The sequence below is a fragment of the Zosterops lateralis genome, assembly GCF_965231275.1.
Source record: "Zosterops lateralis genome assembly, chromosome: 14".
NCBI lineage: Eukaryota > Metazoa > Chordata > Aves > Passeriformes > Zosteropidae > Zosterops > Zosterops lateralis.
Window position 1 is genome coordinate 11,646,714 of NC_139774.1, and position 23,540 is coordinate 11,670,253.

General features: G+C 51.1%; 1 protein-coding gene across 3 annotated transcripts in view; it reads right to left on the reverse strand.

The window, feature by feature from the left end:
- FLT4 (fms related receptor tyrosine kinase 4) overlaps positions 1 to 23,540 on the reverse strand; it is a 57,433-nt gene that overhangs the window by 11,946 nt on the left and 21,947 nt on the right. For all 3 annotated transcript variants that reach the window (XM_083872013.1, XM_083872012.1, XM_083872014.1), the window contains exons 3-18: positions 18,050 to 18,321; positions 14,293 to 14,405; positions 13,267 to 13,429; positions 12,880 to 13,019; positions 12,014 to 12,182; positions 11,310 to 11,427; positions 10,570 to 10,721; positions 9,743 to 9,905; positions 7,923 to 8,067; positions 5,300 to 5,408; positions 3,859 to 4,218; positions 3,464 to 3,610; positions 2,680 to 2,811; positions 2,294 to 2,400; positions 1,880 to 2,015; positions 981 to 1,085 (exon numbers count right to left, since the gene is read on the reverse strand). In XM_083872013.1, coding sequence (XP_083728139.1) covers positions 981 to 1,085; positions 1,880 to 2,015; positions 2,294 to 2,400; positions 2,680 to 2,811; positions 3,464 to 3,610; positions 3,859 to 4,218; positions 5,300 to 5,408; positions 7,923 to 8,067; positions 9,743 to 9,905; positions 10,570 to 10,721; positions 11,310 to 11,427; positions 12,014 to 12,182; positions 12,880 to 13,019; positions 13,267 to 13,429; positions 14,293 to 14,405; positions 18,050 to 18,321 — 2,531 coding nt within the window. The remainder of the gene's footprint in view (positions 1 to 980; positions 1,086 to 1,879; positions 2,016 to 2,293; positions 2,401 to 2,679; positions 2,812 to 3,463; positions 3,611 to 3,858; positions 4,219 to 5,299; positions 5,409 to 7,922; positions 8,068 to 9,742; positions 9,906 to 10,569; positions 10,722 to 11,309; positions 11,428 to 12,013; positions 12,183 to 12,879; positions 13,020 to 13,266; positions 13,430 to 14,292; positions 14,406 to 18,049; positions 18,322 to 23,540) is intronic.

Genomic DNA, 23,540 nt, shown 5'->3' on the forward strand with positions numbered 1-23,540 from the left:
ATCACAATTGAAGATAGGAGCTGTCTCAACTCAAACCCAGATATCTTTTGATGATTCCTCTTCAATAGCAAACACAGTGTCATGCTCCTGCCATCTGTCTGTACTGCATCTTCTCTCAGGCATCCAATTCACATCAATTCCTGACCCTCTGTTTTACCCCCAGGGCGTGTTCTGTGGTTTTGTGTGCCTTTTTCATACTTCTCAGCCTCTCCATATGCATTTTGTCTTATTTGAGAGTTTGTAAATTTAGCCTGAGAGACAGAAGTATCCTCTTGAGCTGCAGCTGATGGGCCAGGTGAAAGCCTTGCCTCAAAAAACTGTAATGCAGCCTTGCACACCAGGCTCCCCTCTGCTGTGCAAATGATCTGTACACTTACAACAGTAAATACTGTTCAGATGAGCCATAACACAACTTCCATGTACAGGCTACTTCTGGCCAGAGACTGCCTCAGTGTTCTGTTTGGTGCCAAATTACAGAATAATGTTTTGGATGCCTGTTTGAAAGCATGGCTATAAAAGTTTAACATCTCACTCTGAATAAACCAGGCTTTGGGTATAAAGCCAATTTAGCCCTCAGAGCTGGATAAGAGCTGCAACCTGTTTCCCTTACCAAGCTCTGGATCTGGCCCATAAACACAAAATACAGGCACATTTGGAAGAAGGCAGTTGGGAGCAACACTTCCTTCAGTGGCATGCCAAAGAGGGGCTGTGGATTCTTCTTCATCCTTTGAGACAGATTTCACTCTTTGCCTTTGCAAACAACTAAATTCCCTTGAAAACTGAGTTCTCCAAGTCCTTGCTGTCTGTTCTGCCACTTCAGCCTCTCAGTGCAGCTGAATGGAGCCAAAGAGGATCAACTGTGTTGAGGCCAAGAAGCCATTAATTAGAAGACAGGCATTTACAGGGTGAATGTTCCCTGGCAGGTGCCTCATTAATTGCTGTCTACACACATTGCATGTTTTGCTTCACTGTTCACATACCTTTCAGCATTTTGACTGCTACAGTCTCACAGCTGTTACTTTTATTGATCCCAAATGCTGATGCTTCTACCACCTTCCCAAAGGCACCATGACCCAGGACTTTACCTATGGACAAGGAGAGTAAGTGTGAAGAAAGGCAGGTGCAGAAAAGGCAGAATAGAATGAAGGAAAACAAAAATCCCAACAGGAAATCATGGGGAGAAGAAAGAAGAAACATCATAAAGAAAAAGGAAGGAGTGGAACATGTGACCTTTCAGGTGGCTGCTTGCTGTGTTGGTGAAAATAAGAGAAAGGACGATGGGAGGAACTGAGACAGAGCTGGGAGAGGCATGGACAAAGCAGAGGAAGGAAATGGCCATGTAAAACTGAGGGGCTGCTTGTTGCCCTTGAGCAACAAGTTGTGTGTGGGAAAGGTAAACGATCCCTTGCAGCACAGCAGCCAGGACTAATGTCAATGCTCTGTGCCTCAAAGGTAGTCTGCTGCCCTTTAAACTCTGCCAGACAGAAGGAAGAGGCTGCAGGTAGGTGTTTCAGCATGAAAACAATAATGGATACAATCCTGATCCTGAACTTGGGGTACCTGCTGTGCACTGGGCTGTTCTGTCCAGACTCCCCTTTGGAAAATATGGGGATGTGTTTTAAACCATGCCCCAAGGGTCTTCTGTTTTCAGTAATACCTGTGTGGATACACTAAGGAAGTCTGGGCTTACAGTTGGCTCTCTATGGTCTGACCTAAAGAGATTTCCCAGGCACTGCTGGGCTTTAGGGACAGCCTGGGGAAGAGGATGGGAAGCCTGAGGCAGAGAGAAAGCATTAAATACACAGGGGCATGTTAAGAAATCTGAAGAGGGAGTTTGTAGGGCTGCAGCGTGCAGTGGTGGGGAGGGGGTCTGGCTCACCTAGGCGCAGGCGGTCTCGTGGGAACTCCCACTTGCTGGAATCATAGGGCAGGTACTCGCACTGCTCCTCCAAGGGCACCTCGCCAGGGTCCATGATGATGGACAGGTAGCCCGTCTTGATGTCTGCGTGCGCCGGCTGCAGGAACCAGCCAACACCAAGGGTGAGGAGGTGCCCTCCCTGCCCTGGGCGCTGACTCCCAGATGGGATTTGGATTCTTTGCTTGCCTTGACCGCTACCCCCTCAAGCAAAGGCCATTGCCTGTCACCTCCTTTACCACAGCCCTTACTCACCCTGTCCTTGGCAGAAGCATCACTCAGTGACCTCCTGTCATGCAGCCCCACATCACAGCACTGGTGTTGCCCCAAGCCCTGACATGCCATCCCCCTCTGCCTGGGGCAGTCACGGTCACATACCCTTTTGATGTTGCAAAAGATGAGAATAAGTAAGATCCAGAAGAAAACAGCAATAACTCCAGTCCCAATCAGGATGACAATCTCCACATTGGTCCTGTCATCAGAGCCTATGGGATAGGAGGGAAATCCTAGCTTCAGAGATTCCCATTACATGCTCCATCTCACCCATTCCTTATGGCCTGCATCAGGATGTGGGGTGACTGGAGACATGTTTGCCTGAGCTAAACATGCTCTGGACTACAGATCCTCCTGTGAGAGCACCATGCCATCAGCAAGGCCAAGGGGCTTTCACTGCCTCCCACTATCACAGGGAAGATGCATGAGAGCTTGGCCATAACTCCTATTCCACCCCTTCACATCCCCAGGGATGTTGTGGCTGCTGGTACCTTCCACAGAGACGCTGGCTGAGGAGTTCACACAGCCCTTAGCGTTGCAGACACTGCACAGGTAGAGTCCAGCATCCTCCTCCCTCACCCTCTGAATGCTCAGCCTCTGGTTGAAGTCTGCCAGGTCAATCCCTGTAAGGCACAGAGGGTTGTGGTGGTCACACACAGGGAGGGAAGATTAGTACACTGGACCCAGGCTCAAAATAAGGCTTGTGTTTTTTGGCCGATTCATTTTAGATGGCAGAATGACATTGCACCAGTTAGTAGAGGCTTTTCTCTTGATGGCCCTAGAAATACCCTGGAGGGGCCTTCCCCAGGCAATGTATGGAGGTTACAAATCCCCCATTGAACATGCTGAATAGGGACAGTGCCCAGGCTGTCCAGCTGGTGTGTCAAGTTCTGCTTCAGCTTCAGAACCTGTTCCTTTCCCTCTGCAGTGTGCCTGGATCCTTTGCATGTTCCTTCCATGAGATCTGGGTCAGTCCCTGCATAATCAGAGATGCCAGGCACTAGGCTGAGAGTAAGAATATGAATGATTTCTCTCTCTCTGCTCTCCAGCTGAATGTGCACAAGCACAGACAGTGTTGAGCCAGGCCCTAGGGCAAAGACTTGGCCAGTGAGATTGCATCAAATTAGAACAGAATGTGATTAAAACCAGGGTCTGACTGATTCAGAGAACGGGTGCCTTTATCTCGGCACAGAAACTCCCAGAACCCAGCAGTGTTCAGCTCTCCAGCTGCTGGACATACTGCCATGCCTGTGATCCACCCCCAGCCCATTGTACCTGACACTTCTTCCACCAGTTTCTCGTCTTTGTACCAGCTGATTTCAGGAACGTGGTTGCCGTCCACCTTACAGCGCATCTCTATGGAGTCACTGACGTTCACCCAAATGTCTGTCAGGTTCTGCTTGAGGCGGGGGATCTCCAGGGCTGGAGGAGCAGCACAAAGAGGAGGAGGGGAAAACGGGAAACTGATTGATCAAAAGAATATCAGTGTTCCTTGGGGGCTTTGGGTCTCTGACCCCTGCTGAAGGGCGTCTTGAGAACCCAGGTGCCCTGCCTTTGCCACTCGAGTTTAGCTTGCTTGTGTGGCTTCCCCTGGGGATGGACTGGGAAGCTGATGGCAGCAAGAGCACCAGCTCTCCTGTGTCACTCCCACCAGCCCTGTGGACCCTCACCCTGCACAGAGATGTATTTCTTGTGGCAGTGTTTCTCCCGTGTCTTCCTGTTCTGCACCTCACACACATAATCTCCCTCCTCATCCAGGGAGATGTTTGGGATGGTGAGCAGCAAGGTCGCATCATTGGAGTTGGGCTGGAAGCGCAGGTCCCCCTGCATCTTGGTGGCATAGTGGTGGACGTTCTTACAGTCCAGCACGAGGGGGTTGCCCTCTTCATCATGGAGCTTGGAGAGGTTCAGCCGATACCACTGCAGGTTCTCGTAGGTGTAGTTGTCTGCATTGCAGCTCAGCTGTAGGTCCTGCCCCTCTATGGGCTCTTCTGAGGGCTGGGACTCAATCTCGAACCCGTCTGGAATGGCTTTCAGGAAGGAAATGAACATGTGAATGAGTTTTTATGGTTGAGCTGCCAGACATAACGAAATTGTCTCCTTGTGCTAAGCTCTCAGAGATCTGCCTGTCCTCAGCCAGGGTAAAGGAAACCACTGCAGACCAGAACTGTGACATGCAAACTGCTGGCAACCACAGCTTAAGCCCAGCTAGTGCTATGGAAAATGCTCAAGTCCCAGTGTGAAATTAAGATGGGGTCACAAATGAAACAAGCCAGGGAGGTCTGAATTAGGCTGTTACTGCTCCGAGCTCAGCTGCAGCATTCTGGTTTACACTCATGCCCACTTTCACATGTGCAGGCAGTGACACAACAGGCTGGACAACAACACAGAGAGGGTTACTGAGGCAGTGACTGAAGATGTTCATCTGGCTTCACAACAGCTGGTGATTTTGATAGCACAGGTACTACCACAAAAGCCATGAGCCCAGCCTTCTGGGCTGGGAATTTTATTATGGAATTCTCATTCCATAGGATAAGCTTTTGCTGTGCCCTTGCTGGGCTCTCTGTCTCGGCAGGCAGGGACAGGCTCCCGCCAGGATGGGGTACCACTGGCAGGAGGCTCATACAGCCCTCTATGGGCCATGACTCCAGCCCACACCGCTGGGCTCTGGTTCCTACAAACTCAGCTTCCTCCCGTCACCAAAATCCCGTGGGATCATTGCCGGGGGCTGCGGCCAGCGGGACCTGGCCTGGGACAGGGTCGGGCGGTGCCACTAGAGGATGCTCTTGGACCAGACACAACCCCAGCCCAGAGAGCTGCCTGGGCCTGAGCCAGCGGGATGTCCCCAGCCTAAGACCTACCCAGGACCTAGACACAGGCAGTGCTGGCTCATTCCCAGGTCTGCCTACTAAACTCTGCCTGTGCTATCTGCTGCCAGGGCTTCAGGCATTTGCCATCCAGCAGAGCTCTGGGTTAGCCCTGCTTTCCTGCTGGCTTTCCAGTTGCTGTTGAAAATCCTAACTGTGAATGGCAGGACTCGACAGCTCTAGGAACCTGCCTATTTCAAGCAGAGAGCTTGGCTGGTGCAGGGAGGGATTTCACAGTACTCACTGGTCACGTAGAAGTAGATCAGTCGCTCATCTCGACCCACTTTATTAGAGGCAATACACTTGTACATGGCTGAGACATTGGCCTCCTGGATGGCCAGTTTGCTGACTGTCTGATGGGGGAAGAGAACATAAGGAAGAGTTAGGAAGAGCAACAGGGAAGAGAAGTAGGATCACTGCTGCTCGCTGGCAGGATAGCAAACCCTGGGAAAGGGTTATGTAAAAACAGACCCTTACTCTACAGCCCTTTGTGTATTTCAAGTTTTATCCGTTGGCTCTATCAATAACAACATGATTTTATTCCCAATCTCTGCATCTTTTTACAGAGCCCAGTCAGCACAGATGCCTCTCCATGGGAGCAAACTTCTTGTTAAGCCCCTCAGGTCACAATGGGGACAGTGCTCAGCAAGGGGGACAGTAACATGATGCAGGGCTGAGGGGATGGTTAAGCTCCTGCCAAGCTTTATTTATAATAGTGGGAAAAAAGGGAAAGGACACTAGGGCTTTGATTTCCTGAGCCCTCTGCAGTTAGGTGACTACTAAGTGTCCCACAGGGATCAGTGGAATTTACGGGTACTTACAGACTGCAAGCACTCCTTTTATTCATAAGGAGAAATCAAACCTGTGAAGACATCCCAGCTCTCATCCCTTCAGGAAGAGCTGTCATCTTTCTTTGAATTCCAAGTGTAGATAGACATGGTCCTAAAAGCTTCCTCCTCTCTCCCTCCAGCAAGACATGATTAAGATTGGGCAAACAGCCAGGCTGCCATCCTGGGAGCATGGACCCAGGGGATGCTGCCTCCAAATAAGACAGGAGAAGCAGCTGGGGAATAAGGCTGCTCTTCTCCTCCTCCTCCTGGCTCACACAGCACATGTGTGAGCTACCAAATGTGTTACAAGCACTCCCCTTAGAGGAGACTTGCAGTTTGAGGCTCTAGTTTAAATGACAAGTTAAACACATGCAGAAATCCCTTTAATGAGATGGTGTGTAAAATGCAAAGTTAACGTATTCCTACAGGAAGATTTCTTTGCCTTTACATGCCATAGACTTTAGGAAGCATTTCCGTTCTGAGGGGCAATGCATTGAGGTTGTGTTAACCAGAAGGAACAGTCATTCATTCAGTGCATACTCAACACAGCTGAAGTGACTTTATTACTGGTACTTTTGTGCATTGCCTTTTCCGTTTCTTGGGGTTATTCATACAACCAGAGTGACCCTATTGCTGGCACTTTTGTGTGCTGCCTTTCCTGTTTCTTGGGGATTTTCCTTCTAATCTCTGGTGTTATGTTTGAGTTGGAGTTTCTTGATCTGACATCATCCTGCTGCCTGCAGGGCATGGCTGTACACTGCGCATCTTGTGGCTCATTCTGGCCTTTACAGTGGAATAAAAACCAGAAGGTAAGAGAAGATAGGCAGAAAGGACAAGGAGAGAGAGAGAAAGCAGATTTTAGGATGTAGCGTCCCACTGTAAATGGAAGAGCTCTTTTCTCCCAAAGCTCTACCACATCTGTGGGGATGCCTGACCTAAGCTGAAGCTCCAGGACAGTTACAACCAAACAGATGGAATGAGAAAGACACAGCTGAGGAACAGGAGAAAGAAAATGGGGAAAATAGGAAAAGATCAAAAAGGACCAATACAAGTGTCACATCCATAGTGGGACACAAGGGCTTCTCATCCAGGAGCTCCCACCACCCCTGCTTGCATCCCCGGGGAACATCAATCCCTCACTCTCCCTTCAGCTGCTCTGGGAGGAGAATCATCTGCCCTTGCCACCCTTTTGGCAGAGTGATGAACTCCCAGCCAGGCCAGGGGACGGGAAGTGCCTTTAGAGGTGTGTAGGAAAACAGGAAGTGACTTTCGGAAACAGAGGCCCATTTGTTTGTTCTGCATCCCTCTGTGAGCGGCTGGTGCCCGACACCAGTGGGGACAGGAACCTTGTCATGGCGCAGACCTGACACTCATGGCTGCCCGGGAAACAGGCAGCCACCAGGTCACACACTGCAACGAGGGAGAGATATTCCTTCCAGAGAGGAAATGCTCTGATGGAGAAGTGGCTTTGTGGAGCACACATTGCTCGCACTCACAAAGATGCCGTGGATGGATGCCAGCTTCTCCAAACCACCCTCACCCCACCAGGATGGATGAAATGCCTCACCAGATACATGCACCTTCCCAAGGCCAGAGATTTCCTAGTCAGTTTGTGTGTCCTGCTCTCCTGCCCAGGATGCTCTGCAGGGTTTGGTTCTCACAGCTCATGTGAAATGCTCAGAAATTGTCCATGGAAGCCCCCATAGGACCTGTCCCACATGCACCAGTCCCCCCTGGCTGCATGCCCTGTGTTCAATAACAATCTATGAAATCCCTCCTGTGCAGCCGGGGCCAGTGGGAGCCTCTCTGGACACAGGGTAATTTCTCAAAGATGACAGCTCTCCCTCGCCCTGGGGCTGCCTGGTACTGCAGAGCCCCAGGGCTGGGAACTGCCACTGATGGTTTACTTTAGAAGCAGAGGTGTGAAGCCCTCCCTAAATCTGTCTCTGCCAGGCCACTTTTCCTGGCTGATTGCAAAGGAGTCCCATGCCACTCTGCAGCTCCCTGTCCCAGGATGGGTTTGGAATACAGCCTCACCTTGTTCCGCCCCTCCACAGACTCCACCCAGGTGTCAATGCTCTCGATGGGGTTCACGGCGTCCTGCCGGGACACATCTTTCCAGTCCTTGCACTCGGGCATCCGGTCCCGCTGATGGCGCCTTGCTGCCCGGTGCCTGCTATTGCTAACCCAGCAGCCAGGGGCGAGCAGGGGAAAGAGGAGAGAGACAGAGAGAAGGTTAGCTGGGAAAGAGGCAGCAACAGCAGCTCTGTGTCAGAGAACTGATGGTCCTGTCCTATAACTCTGCAAAATTTCCTGGCTCTTTCAGTTACACAGTTCTAATGTGCTTTATACGGGTGTGAATACAGGTGTCCTGAGCAGTGTCTTCACCCACAGGCCTGAGGCTTCATCTATCCTTGCTAAGGGTGGAGAAAGGCAGGGGTGAAGTTGATTCACATGTGCCTAGGGCAGCTCTTGATGTCATTTTGCTCAGCACCAAGGCCATAAAGCCCTGCTGGGACTGAGAGTCAGGGGTGTCACTGACTGGCTGGTGCTGATCTGGAGACCAGATGGTGCAATACTCAAGGGCTCAGCACCCAGGGGTGCTCCAGCTGCCCTCGATTCAGCAAAACCCAGGAGAGAAACCTCCCAAGTAGAGGTGCTGCTGGTGTCTCACAGGGAAATAATGGTACCTCTTCAGGCTGACGGGTGGGAAGAAGTGCCCAAATCTGTCAGGGACCTGGGATGGTGCAGCCTGCAGGATGTTTTTGAAGTGTGGGTTGGGGTGGAAGATGGGAAGGTCTGCCCAAAAATGTGAGTTGGAAGGGAGAGGCTTGGGGTAACAGGGAAGCAGAAGGAAGCTAAGGGGCCAGGAGCTGCAGCAAAGGTGTGTGCTGGCAGTGTGGGGCAGAGCATTTGGCAAGGCAAACACTGGTGAGCTGTGTAAACAACAGGAAGTTAGAAAGAAGCCTCCTGCATCCTCTGGAGCTGTGCTAGGCAGAAATATGGTGGCCTTGTGAGACAGTGCTCATAATTCTTGGGCCCCTTTGCTTCCTGACAGGGCCACAGTGCACTTGCATGCAATGGAAAGCTCTCTGGCGTCTCTGGCTTGGCAAAAGCCTGCACAGGGTTGTGGGACCTGGCTTCCTCCAGGCACCCTGATGTCCTCCACCCTGACTACTTTGGCTACAACTCCCCAGCAGCCCTTTTCCTCCTTCAGTGAGACTGTCCTTAAAAAATGCCACTGCAGCCCTGCCTGATGCTACCTCAGCTTCCCATGGTACAGGCAGTGGGCACGCACCCTTCCTGCCTACCTACTGCCCTGCTGGTAAATCATTCCAGCAGCTGGCAAAGACCTGGCACTTCCCCAGGATTTAGCAATTCTTCCCCACAAGCAGCAGCTGCCTATGAGCACTTTTGCTTCATTACCCAGAAGACAAAGGACAGAAAAGCCACAGGGACCTCAGGGCAGGAATGGTGTGAGCCCCAGCTGCTGTCTTGGGGTCCCACCACGGGGCTGTCCCAATTTCTCCTGCAATCTGCCTCAGTTTCCCCATTAGCACAGCGATCAGTGGTTTCATTGCAGGTGCTGTGAGGTGTGGCTGGGCCATGGACATCCACTGACAGATGCAGGTGGCTGGGGATGCAGAGGATGCTGTTGGTGCCTGGGACCAGCCAGCCTGGGCAAAACTCCCACACAGACAACAAATGTCCCCACTCTGCCTTCCCACAAGGTGCCATATTGTGGGTGGGAGAGCAAAATCAAGACACAGTTGGAGGCACAGCCATGGTCACAAGAAGCCCATAACACCACCATGGTGGCCTGGCAAGACACAAGGGTTGGAAGAAATGGCACTTACAGGCTGCGTCGGGAGAACATCCGACAGGGCATCCATGGCCTCCACTGCCACTGGATCACCTCTGGTGCTGGGATGCCATAGACAGTGCAGGTGAGGGCCTGGGGGCTTCTCTTGGAGTAGATGCTTGGGGAAGAGGCTTCCTTCTCATGGATGCGTGGAGGAACTGCAAGGATCAGAGTGACATTGTGAGCAGCTGCAGGCCCAGCCACTGTACCCCCAGGCCTGGCACAGCCCATCCCAGGCCCACTTATAGACAGTCTGGGCACTACAGCTCTCTGGCTCTCAGGGCAACTCAGGCACTTAACAGCAGGGCATACTTAAGCAGATTCAAGTGACATTGTTTCTCCTTTCTCTGGTGAGTGGAACTGTCTGGATGCTGCAGGGCTCAAAGCACAGGGCCACAGAGCCTGCTGGGGGAACATCTCCAGGCAGCAATGCCTCTCCAGCACTTTTTTAGCTGGCATCTGTTTCCTGCATGACTGGGACCAGTTTCTGCTGTGGGAAAACTCCACAGGGGCTTCCCACCCAGGGGAACTACTCTAGATCAAGACTTCATCTGTGTGGCAGCTGCCCTGCTCTCAAATCCACATCAGTCAGGGTCACCCTCAGCAGCATCTCCAACTGCAATAGGGAAGTGGCCCCTGAGCAATTACATATCCTGCCCAAAGTGAGGAATCCAGGAACAAAATTGTGCCATGAGGGAGGAAGAGGTGATGTAGGTACCAATTGCTTTAGGACAGCAATGGGGACTTGGTCTTGGAGCAGCCCAAAGGCTGGGGCCCTGGGCTCAGCACTGTCCCCCAGCTCCAGCCACAGCCCCCCCTTACCATTGACAATTAACTGGAGGCTGATGTGCTTCTCCAGCCCTGCCAGCCTGTTCCGCAGAACCAGCGTGTATGTCCCAGCGTGCTGCTCTGACACATCCTTGATCTGCATTGAAGATTGAGATTGCTTGGGAATTAGCTTTCCATCCTTGTACCTGCGGGGAGGCAGAGAGAAAATGCAGCCATGGGGAGGAAGTGTCCCACTGGCATCTGGGCAAAGGGCTTGCTGGTCCCCACAAGAGTGCAGTCAGGGTGCCCCTTGCTAGCACTGAGGACGTCTCTGGAGAGACTCCATGGCCTTCCCTGGACCCAAGTTATGGGTCTGCACATTGTGTTATATGGATGTGTGTGGGGTTGGGGATGTTGTAGCTCTGCCCTGAGCAGTGAGTGGTGCAAAGTTCCCATCTCCAGTCAGCTCTGATGGAAGTGCAGCATGATGAAGTGCACAACCCATCCCACTACCTTGTTCCTCTGGGTGGCTGTGATTGCCACAGCAGAGGGACAAGAGGGACAGCTCCTGTGAGAACTCCACTTGGCCCCTCCAGACAGTGCAAAGCTGCCAAGCTAGGCTGTGTAGCTGAGCCAGGACATGGCAGAAATGACCTCCATGGGTGGAAAAAAGTGACATTTAGGACAATATTGGTGACAGAGGGACATAGCAAGGAAACCAGGATAGGCTTCCCCATTTGGCAGAGGAAAGGAGGAGAGGAGAAGGTGGCTCAAGTTAAGAAAGGTTAAGTTACCACTGGAAGTCTGGTGGGGGGTAAGCCACGACTTTCACTGGCAGCTTCACAGCTTCATCTCCTGCAGTGGCTTCTATCACTGGGCCCTTCCTCCACTCCACAGTGATGAAGGGCTTTTCTGCAAGGAAAAAGGGACCATGGAGGAGAACTCAAAGAGACAGGGTGTCACAAAGCTCTGCTGCTCTCCACAGGGCCCAACAGCAAGGATCAAGGACAGGTGGGGTGTCATGACAGTGCAGCAGAAATCCTGGCAGCTGAAGAGCTGCCTCTGTCTCCCTCTTGGGAACCATTGGGGATGCAGGAAGGCTGGGCTGCCCTGTGACTTTCTGCTGCCAAGAAACAGCCACCCACAGCAGATGGTGCCTTGTGCACCTGCAGCTGGTACCCCTCAGGCCAGCCATGCCACAGGGGCACTGCATTTGCCACAGGGCTGCAAGATACGTGTGTCCTGCCATTCCACTGCATTTGGGCCAATTTGATGTTGGCATCTCTCTCCCTCCCTTTTGGGACCTTGCTGAATGTGACTCTGCCCCCAGCATGGTGCTGGGGCACAGGAGGGCTGAGGGGCTGGAGGAGAGCTGGGTTTCACTAAAGCAGAGTGGATAGAGGAGGTTCAGGAGCCACTCTGCCCAAGCAGTCTGGGGTTGGCTCTGCTGCAGCTGGGCTCTGGCTGTGGCTCTGCAGGGCACTGGCAGGTGCCATACCGTGCACAATGACATCAGTGCTCTCCTCCAGCATCTGGGCACCACTGGTGGCAGTGCACGTGTACTTCCCCAGGTCCTGCTGGCTGACATTGTGGAGGGTGAGGATACTGAAGAGCTCTGTGTGTGTCTGCACAGACCGGCGCTCGGAGTCGATCACTGCTCGCTGTGTCTGTGGGAGATGACAGAGAGAAGGGGATGAAAGACACCAGTGGGACGGGGCTGTGTGGATGGGTTCTTCACAGCTGTGATTCCTGATGCTCAGTGCTCGTCTCTACTTGGACAGGTTTCTGCACAACTGACTGCTATCCTCAGGGATGGAAGGGCACATGTTCTGTGTACTGACTGCCTGGGGCCGGGGTCAGATCTCAGCATGTTTTTCTCTTGTAGCCCAGGAACCAGGCTGGGAGCCCCGTGAACTGAGTGATGTTCTCAAGGGACTCCCCTGTCTCACCATTTAAAAAAGTCAGAGGGTACAAGAGGGGGAAAATACAGTGGGAAAGGGACCACCTCACAAGCTCTTGGTAACAAGGGCTCTATGATTAGAGTAGCTCCTTTTAAATCTATCACGTTTGCTCTGGATTTGCACTGGTGAAAGTGAAGCCAGTGTTTTCCCAGGAACCCCAGAGCAGTAACATCTTGGCAAGGAGGGAGCTTTCTGCCAGGAAAAGGGGTCTTCCTTCTGTCTGCCTTCTGCTACGGGAGAAAAAATGGGAAAACACTCTGACCAAGATGTCCAGAGCACAGTATGGTTAGGATTATGAAGCAGAGCCCTGCCAATGATGTAGAGAGGAACAGTGAAGGGTCAGGAGGGGGTGACTCAGAGGGAAACAGTCCAGTGCACGGGGAGCTGCTCTGTTTGCTGGTACCTGTTTGCCAGGGTAAGTCCACTGGAAGTTGACGCCAGAGTTGAACTCAGCCTGCACTGTGCAGTTCAAGACCAGCTTCTCTCCCACTAGCAGCTCCATGGCTTTCTTGGGATGCAGCTGGATGTCATACAGCTCACTCCCTGATCCAGAAGAGGGAAGGAAAAGACATTTCTGATCTAGTAACTCTTTGACTCAGACTGTGCAGTTACAGGAGCTTTGGGAATGACCTCCTGCTGTATGGTGTATCTCTGTCTGACATGCAGTAGCAGAGGTATAAGCACCATGCAGAGTCTGTGTAGCTAGAGAGGACCATAACAATCCCATAAACCACACTGATGGACTTCAGAGTCACCCAAACTGCTCCCTTGAACCTTTCCAAATATTCACCTGCTATATGGATGATGAAGAAATTGGATTTGAAGACCTTCTTGTCGATTACAGTCTCACAGTGGACATACAATAAGTCCCTGATCAAGTGTGTGGGTACCTGCATTCCCTTCTTGTTGTCCCAGAAAGTGCTTTTCCCGTCAGGGTGGATGAAGAAATTTTGCTGGAAAAATCAACATTTTGCTGAGTGAAATCAGAAGGTAACAACATTCCCAGTCCACCCCTCCCAGGATTTATGTTGGCTAACATATCCCTTTTGTGGAAAGAAATGATGCAGCATCACGCTGTGCTGGCCTCCTGCCCTCTCCCCTCCAGGCTTTGCCATCTAGGAATCGTGGCCTCCCCTCTACCCCGAGTAGCCACATCCTGCAGCATGAGCCTCCCCATTTGCAGAGTGGGCCAGAGACTTCCAGGAATGGAAATTTCTAGAGATAGCTAAGGAAACTGATGCTGATGTCCCAAACATCAGCCCCACCGGGATGAGTGCTGACCTTGGTTAGTGTCCTTCCCGGGCAAGGGAAAGGCCCCTGGCCCCCAGAATGTCCCTGGAGACCTTTGTACAATAGTAACACTCATCCTGGAAGGATGTATTTGCGTTGTAAAAAAAAAAAAAAAAAAAAAAAAAAAAAAAAAAAAAAGCAGACTGATAAGAGATGTTTTTACTCATGAGCCCCAGGGCTGCAGCCTCCTCCCCTGTGGGGATCCCAACCACCTAGAGGTGTGTAGATCACAGAGATGAGGCAAACAGGGGATGCTGTGGGGAAATGGGTTTAAAACAAAGTCTTGTTTTGTTTCATAGAGCTCCAGGGAAGAGAAGCAAGGTTGGCAGGAAACCCGTGGGGTTTGCCCAAGGGAACTGGACAACACAGCTTCAACCAGCAAATAAAACGAGGAAGCCAGTGGCTTGTACTTTCCATGGAAAATGTATCCCATGCATTTTCCTTTCCTGGCAGTGCCTGTCATACTTCCACTCAGGCAATTACAAATGCAGAACAAATGCAATACATCTTGGGCCAGAGCTCTCACCGAGGTCAGTGTGACGTTAAGATCTGGGATGGACACGAGGCATGGCACCCAAGTGTTCTCCTTCTTGCTGATGAGGAGGGTCTCTGGCTTGTTGATAAATGGCTGTTCAAAATCTGTAGAAAAGATACAAGGAGAACAACTACTAACAAAGAAAAAAAACTGGGAAAAGGCAACAACCAGTAGAAAAGGAGGCTTTCTGAATTTCCTTAACATAGCACAAGCTTTAAAGAGGGAGTGATGCTGAGCTGTTCAGCCCCATCTGCCACATGTGACAGTCCGAGGAGACACCTGGAGCTTGGGAATGCAAAGGCAGCCGGCTCCTCCGCACCAGACACGGTGCTTATGTGACATTCGGGCAGCGCGGGAAATGACCTCCCCTTTCCTGGAGCCCTGACGGTCTCTGCCTGAGCCTGACCCTTTGTGAAAGCAGTGCGTGGTGTCCCGGGCTCGGCGCCTGCCCAGCTGTGGCCGTGTCCCCGCGCAGGGCTGGTGGGGCTGCGCTGCCCTTGGTGCCGCTGCCGGCAGCGCGACCTTCCCCGGCGAGGAAGTGATCCGCAGTGCAATGGTATGCAGATGTCATCCTGCAGCCATCCCGGCCGGCAGATAAACACATGGGCTGAGCTTTACCAGGGCTGCCACCCCGCTGCCGCCCGACTGCTGCAAGCACAAATATTGACAGGAAGAAAAACCGCCCAAAAATAATCATTTTGAAATGAGTGAGAGAGGCCAGGGATATTACACTAAACTCCATGCAGAGCCAGTGTGGAATCAGCAGTGATCTAGGCTGACTAAATGGGATGAAGACAAAATTGGAAGAGACAAAGAATTGTGAGGCTGCTTGGTAGCCTCAGTGACAGATGATTTATTCTGTACTCTTTTCCACAGGGTTTTATGCCTCATGGGATGCTCTGAATAGAGACTGTTCCTAGTCTCTTGAAGGCATGGTTTTGCCAGCATCTACCCTTTGTAAGTGTCCATCCAGCACATGCTCATGATTGGCTTTATTCATGGAAATTGTCCCCTGGGTGAAGGGGGTTTATAAGGGTGTGATGGGTCTCCATCTGGGAGACACTGGGCTGCCTCAGAGTCCTGCTAGGGGAGATTTTACAGCTTTTGGTATACTGGAATCAGACCAAATGATCCCAGTGGCCTACATTTAGTTTTATTCACCTATGTTTCAGCTAAACCAGTGATTTCAAGGGAGTGTAGCATGAGGACATCCGTTTGTCCAGCCTAAGATTCTCTCCCTCTGATACCCAACCTCTAAAAAGACCCATCTTAAAGGGACAAGTAGAAGATGAATTTGGAAATGATCCTCACTTGGGAATCTGTTGCTCAAATCACGTTGGGCCCAACCCAATCTAACCCAGTGCTCCCACAGTTAAGTGCATAAACCTTCAATTTTTGATCTATAAAGCGGCTGCTTCAGTGATAGTCATGCTGCAGAGGCCTCTCCTCTGTGTGAGGCACTTTTTCTACAGTGTAGGTAAAACAACCCACACTCAAGAAACTGTATTGGTCAGCTCTTAGGAACACATGGGTTGCCCAGAGAGTTTTTATCTTTATTTCCTGGGGTTTTTTGCTGCCACAGGATTGCTGACTTCTGAAATAATGGATTTTTTTCTTAGCGTGAACATGTTCCTCATTCCTGTCCTGAACCCTGGGCATGTGGAGAAGGAGGAGCTGCACAACTGTCAGAGGTGAGAGACTATGAGGTCCCCTTCAAGCTCAGATGGCAGCCAAGAACTGATTTACTGGGCTGGTCCTGCTGCCAATGAGCTTGTGATTCATGCACTAACTCCTCTCTCTGACAACATCACAAATTTCCTTAAGACTGCCTTAATGGGCCGGATGGGAATAATTTAGCATCTTCTTCATTAATACATGTTAAGCTTTATGAGATGTGGGCTGTACATAGCCTGTCCTACCCTGATGAGGCATTATGTGTCTATAGTGCTGTCTGTAGTTGTAATAAAATACACACCTAACCAAACACATGGGAAGGAGACACATGTGTGGAGAGTTCATTTAAGAACTGAACTGCAGGTAAAATACAGAAGAACCCATTTTTCCAGGCAAACACAAATATTTTGTTCCTGGCAATTTCACCAAGCTCTTAACATGAGAAATGAGCTTGATGGATAAACCTGTGGTCTGATCATCCTGTCTCCAAACATCCCCAACACTTACATCAGCCCTTCCAAGCTCTCCAGGGACAGTCTCACATTGCAGCCCAGTTCAGCAGGAACAGTCTTTATCTGAACGTTCTGCAGTGGCTGTGCTTACTATATGCCTGGGTTTTCCTGACATGTCCCTTCTACTGCCTCAAAGCCTCTCCTGTCTGGAAAGACAGATTCTGAGGTCTTCTAGATGCTTGATAACCTTAAGAGGGAACAGCCTGATTGGACTGAGTATGAACATGCTGTGTAGCCATGTGCACAGCAGTGCTGTGAGCTGTTGGCAGGATCTGTTGCACACACGCCATTCACAGGGACCATGAGTCCCATGGGTCCTCACAGTGTGGGATTTATTGCCCCTAACCTGCACCGTGTGCACTCTCTGGCAAACAGGAGAGGAGCTCCTGAGCTAGAGAGGCTGGAGGTGAGAGAAGGTGGATCAGGGGGCAAAGTGACATTTGTTGGATCACAAAGAAAATCAGTTCTTGCAAAAGCACTCCCTGCATGTAAGCTTTGGGGTTGTACTCATTTTCAGTGCATCTAAAAAGCTCTCTGCCTCCATCCTGATACAACTCTCTAGAGTGCCTGAATCCCCTGTCCAACTCACAGATGTCTGAAATCCAGGCAGGCTCTGTCCTGTTTTAGGGTGGGCAGCATAGCCCATGGAAAGAGGAAGCAATTGCCCAAACAGACTTCAATTCCTCTCTAACAGCTGCCCAGCTTTTCTGATTTGCCCTGCATTTTTCTCTGCATAGTTGCAGAGGCAAAATTGGCTTTGCCCTGGGACTTCTGAAAAATGCATCTTATATGTCATGACCTGCCTGGCTCATGACAACTGCACCAACTAATAAATGGGGGCGGAAAGAGAAATAGCTCAGCCAACTGTTTCCAGGGGACAGAGTTCATTTATCTTGCTGGAGCCTGCTGTGAGCAGTGGGGGAGACGATGGAGGAGAAACCCCTGGGACACAGAGATGCTGAGTACTGGCCCTACAGCCACTCCCTAGGCTGAGGTTCCAGCCCCAAACCAGGTGAACATCCCTCCTCTGCCAAAATACACCTCATAACCCTGCCTTCATGGGCAGCCCCTGCACAGTGTGGAGAGGAGCATTTGCATCTGTCATTGTGGAGCAGCTCAGGCCAGCAGGTCTGGGAACAGGCTGTACATGGAGTGTTTGTACCATTCATCCTTTCTCTCTCAGTCTCAGCTTTATGAAACACTATCACCCCTGGCCACCAGCATCTCAGGGAGCCCCCAGCTGCCCAGAAGATAGATTCTGTGCATTTTTTAGTGGTTGAACATCTCTGAGGCCAGGCTCTCCTTGAATTCCTGCATTCCAGCCTGGCTGGAGTGATGCCCCTGGGATGGGACATAATTGAATCCCAGACACTGCCTCCATGGGCGGATATTGCTCCTCTGCATTTCCACAGAACCAGCCCTTGGCCCCCTCCCTGAGGCTGCAGCAGCCACACTCTGCCCTGGGAGGCACACTGAGATGTTTAATCTTTCAGATATTATATTGGTGCATTGCCTGGCCTGAGGCCCCCAGCCTGCAGGTGCACACCACCAACAGCTCTTACCTCTGACAAACACGTAGGTGCTGACTGCTGTGGTGCCCTCTATTTTGGCATCAATGTACTTGTAGTAGCAGCGGTAGTAGCCTGTGTCGTTGGCCTGCACCTCCGTCAGCACCAGCACTTTGCAGTATGGCTTCGTGCCGGTCCCCTCGCAGTCCTCCTCCTGGATTGCCCGGCCGCTGCTGGGGGCTGCTGAGGCTACCAGCTCAGTCTCCTCCTTCCCCGCAGGATCCACCTTGCCCCCTGGCCACGACCACTCCAAAGGGTGCTGACCTCTAGACATGGGCAAAAAGCAGCGTTAGCTTTGGGCTGGGCATGGTGAATGTGGTGCTGGTTTCATTGCTCTGTGTGACTCTGCGCACACCTGCACGTGGCCCAGCCAGCCACCAGCCTGGGGCTGAGGCATGCAGGAATGGCCATCCTCCAAGGGAAAAAACAGACACAAGGAAGTGGCAACTAGATTCCTTAAGTGCTGGGTAAGCAAAGGCTCATCCCCTTCCCCAGGCCACCTCTCTGGCCATGCTAAGCTGTAAGATATCAGCCCACTCACAAGCAGGCCCCTCTGTCCCATGGCACTGTCCTACTGAATGCCAGGACAGGGAAACACACAGGGTCCTGAGGGAAAGGTTCCATTTATTTTCAATTCTCTCTCATTATTAAAAGGGTCCAGAGCTATTAGGGAAACACATGGATGTGATGATTTCCCTTGGCTCAGTGTAGCTGCTGGCTGTGGCTCATTGATGAATGGAGTGGGAAGAAGAATGGGGGAAGGAGGGCAGACTGGAAAAAAAGCAAGAAAGAGAAAAGCAGGAGGGAGTCAGGGATAAAAGACAGCAAGGGGAAAACAAGAGGAGGCTCAGCTGACTGCCTTCTGGCCAGCAGCCAGCTCTTTCCTTCCCTGTTGCTGTGGGAGGGGGTTCCCTTTGCTCTGCAGGTCACCCTGCAGCCCCTCAAAACCCCAGCTGGCCTGGGGCTGCTGCCCCTTCCTGCCTCCGCAGAGACACTGAGCTGCAGACACCTCTCTGATGGCATGACCACAAAGCTTGTTCACCAGCAGCCCAAAGACAGACAGGAAAGTCCAGGAACTCAAGAAACCCCCAGACAGAACGTGCACGTGTGTGTTTATATATAGCTGAGGATCTCCAGAGTGGGAGCCTGCATGTGCACACACGTGCCACCGTAGCTTCTTATAACTGCACTTGTTTACTACAAACAAAACAAGCTTTTATTCCACGCTGGAAGTTTCCTTCTGTGAAATCAGAGCCCCTTTCAGAGGAAGGCCTAGCCCCCACTTGAAAGTTTGCCAAATAGCTGAAAGTCACTTAAGTATGTGCAGAAAAAGAGAAACGGGGAAAAAAAGAAGCCATCGTAAGAGACAGCTGTGGGGTAAAAATGGCCTTTTGTCAGCACCATTGGCTCTATGAGGGGAAACTGGGTTCATCATTATGCAAGTTGGGAATAGACATGTTGGCACATGCAGCTCCTCTGCCCGGGCAGCCCCGTGGGCAGATGCTTTTAAGGACAGGCAGGCTGTGACCATCACCAGACAGCAAGGGACAGCAAGGAGGAAGCGAGATAAGGTGCCATTGGAAGGCACAATGGCTCAGACACAACGAGGACAGGATTTCTGTCCGAGTATGGGGGAAAGACCTGCCCCTTTGTGTTTGTCTTCAGCAGCTGATTTATCTTCCTGCAGGCTTTGCTCCCTTCGAGCTCGCTGCAGATGAGTTTGGAGAGAGTGTGCTGCACTCTTCCCGTGTCACCAAGCACAAGGGCTCTGGAGGCAGTGATGAGCCCTTGGGGACATCCACACAGCTCCTCTTACCCAGCTCAAACTTCTGCTTTCACTAAAAACACCATCAGTGCCTGAGGCAGGTTTGTAAGTGCAGCTCTGGCAGCTTGTGTTCATGAAGCACAGGCAAGCTTCTCCCAAGTACCAGAGTCTGACGAACACTTCAATAAAAATAAGAACTGAATTTTGAGTTTTCCCCATCCTATTCATGTGCATGGAAAATAACAGTGAAACGGATCACTAAATGAACACCTCTGCCATAGCTTTTGCTGCTGTGTCCACAGCCCCACTGCACTGGCACAGACCATGAGGCTGTCCCTGCTTTCAGCCCAGAGCTGAGAGCTTTGGACCAGGCATTTTTGGCACTCCACTTGGAGGAGGGTAATTGTAAAAGTCTCCAGCGTTTCCGCTTTCTGTTTGTTTACCTACTGGGATTTTCACACATTATCAGATCCAGTTGTTTCATTAACCATCAAGGCCTGCAGTAGCTGAGTGACACATATTTATATAAACATGGATGGGCCAGTGCACACAGACATGCCAACCAGCCCATGGGCAGCTCAACCCAGGCATTCCTTTCAGATGTGCTTTCATTTCCTTTCATATGTCCACAGGCTTGGTGGCGATACAGAAGGTGTGGGCATTACTATGAGTCCAAGTTAGTGTTATTGGTGTGTTAAGAGGACCAGAAGAAGGCAGGAATGAGGGCAGGCCAGGGTCACGTAGATTTATTTCTAAATCTACCCTTTGCATTTGGAGAAGGGTCCAAGAAGTAGTTTTGGATAGTTCCCTCTCTCCTATCTGTCACCTTCCAAGATTTATTCCCAAGTTGTTTTCTTTCAGTTCGGTGATAATGTGCCTCATGGCGATGGAGCCTGCTGGTGCCAGCTGGAAAAAAAATGTACTGTAGTCTTCTCCACAGCTGTTTTCCTCAATCTTTTCAGGACAGATGCTCTTCAAGGGAGATGTTGCACTTGGCACCCCTTTTCTTCAATCCTCTTTGAAACTCCCATGTGTGGTATGATGGGCAAAGCTGTTGTGGCTTTGTGGCTTAGCTGGGATAAACCATATTCCCCTCAGCACCATGGAGGATGTTCACAGCAGCCACATATGTGCAGGAGAAAGCAGCAGGTATTGTGTGTTCCTGGACACCGCTCTGGAGCAGCGGTTGTGGGACTTCACATTATCCTTCAGCCCTGCCACAGTGCTCATTTCCTCCATGGGAGCCAAGAGGGCTCCAGGGTCAAATATTTCCTCTCTGCCACAGACAGGTTTGCACATCTGCCAGTCAGCCCTGGTAACAGGTCACTGGGAAGCAAAGGACATCCTCGTCCTTCTTTTTCTTGGTTTGCTCCCCAGCTGTGTGCCCAGCACCTGCAGGATGGGATGGGATGGGATGGGATGGGATGGGATGGGATGGGATGGGATGGGATGGGATGGGATGGGACAGCCAAGACCAAGTTGATCCCTCCAGAGGTTTCTGGAGGTTTCCTGTGGGATTGGCTCCAATGCTCATGAGCTGGAACAGCACAAGCTCTCTGCTTTCTCCCCACAGGCTGCTGAGGGCATGAATACAGAGATTCACAATATTCTTTCCTTCCTTCTAGGAACCGGAGTTAATAAAAGCTGCACTGTCCATTTGGGCATCAGTCCCTTCCCCCTGTTCTGCCACATGCTTGGATCAAAACATGCCGGGGGCTCTCAGCCAGCCCTGGCACAACATCTATTTTGAGGAATGTTCCTGCAGTGGTCCCCTGCTTTGTCTGGGCCTCTCAAGGGTGCCTTGTGCTGGGTGACAAGGGAACAGGACTGCATGTGATGGCATTTGCAAAAGCAGAGCCTTAACATCTGGTGGCTCCTTGTGTGTGTGTTGTGCCTTTGGGTATCTGTTAAGCATGCTCAGCTCCAGCAGCATTGCTTATCCCATGGCCTGGTACGGACTCTGGTCACCAGTGAGGGTTGGTGGGCTGTGGAGCAGGAGCAGGGCTGTAGAGCTGTGGATGTCTGAGATCCAGGCTGCTGCAAGGGAGCCTGAGAGCACAGTTGGCTGCAGAGCTCTCACGCTCAGTGGGTGAAGCTTGAAAGGTCTCCAGGGAGTCTCACACGGGGGTTTTGAGCTCATCTTTCTGCTGAAGCACTGCTTCAAGCAAGCCTGTACTCCTGGCTCCAGGGCAGCTCGAAGAGCAGCCAGAGGACATTGCTCTCAAGGGAAGACCAAGGTCAAACTAAAGTCACCTCCAACACGATGCTCAGCAGGAAATCCCTGGATCCTGGATTTGGTTTTGTATTTGTTTCTGCCCTACCCTGCCTCACCACCCTCTCCTTTGCCTGTTCTCTTGGTGGTCTGCATGTTTTTCCCTTCAGCTCCCATTAACACAAGCCAGGTCTTCCCAGGGTGGGCCATGGCCCAGAGAAGAGGTTGGAGAAGCAGCTGGGTGTAATTAGAGATCCAGAGACCAGGAAAGATTTACTCTTCATTCAAATGAAGTAAGTGTCCCACAGTCAAAGTCCTCTCCTCAAGACAAACAAACAGGACTGAGAGCTCAGAAGGAAAAGGGGAATGCTTTGAGCCATTGCAGGAGATACTGAGACTTATCTATCTGCAGATGGTGTGAAGAACACTGTACAGCCCCAAGGAGCACAGCTGGGACAGCAGGATGCAGAGGCAAGGAGCAGCCAAAGAGCAATATGGGCAGAGGGTATGTGGATTGTAGTGCTGTTTGCAGATGGTCCTGTGCTCTTTGGCTGGCCAGTTCAGTCTTTCACAGCTGCAGAAGACACTTTCTTTTACCACACCTCTAACTTCAGTATGTCCTTTAACCTTGGCTCAATCTATAGACAACAGTCTTGAAAGTGCTTTCTCTGTCCTTTTCTGGGCCCCTGTTGAGAAAGGGTCTGCCCCGATTCTAAGCTCATCCAGAATATCCTCACTGAATCTCACCTCTTCCAAGGTTTTAATAGAGAGTGTCAGTTCCCACATCCCTCTGTGGAGAAAAGTACCATGGCAGAGCACTGGAATCCCCAAATTCCCTTCTCTTCCTCTATGCTCCCACAGTGGCTCTATGGCTGACCACAGCCTCCCACAGACAGTCATGGACAGATCTCCAGCACACACATTTCCTACATCTCAGCACACACAAGGGCTCTTCAAGTCACCGGATGAAAACAAGCCCACAACCACTCAGCTTCCCAGACCGAGTGAAATCAGTTCAGTAATTAATATCAACAACCTTTCCTCTGTCCTTCTCCCTTGGTTATGAACTGATTCACAAAGGAAAAGCAATGCCATCTGTTCCAGGAAAAGTTAAATATGTTTGTGACAAGACATGAACACAATGCCAGCCAAGTGTTTGCAGTAATTGCTCTGTGGTTATATATAACACTGAGAAATATTTGAGGCCCATGCTGAATTTAGATCCCCATTGGACCCAGCATTCAGATCCCAAGCATGGATCTGTTTTCAGCTGCTGAAGGGAAACTCCAGGAAAATTGACCTTGGGAAATTCTCCCACTTGTTTATGGTTTGGGTTTTGGTTTTGGCTTTTTTTTTTTTTCTGCTTTCTGAGACAGGAGGCAGTCCAGAAAACACACACAGCCAAGTGTCCCAGCCTAGATAAATCAGTTCAGACACACCACCTTCTCAGAGCCGCAGTGGATAAAACAACCAGAGATTCTCTAGCTCCTTTCCCCTGGCCTGGCTGG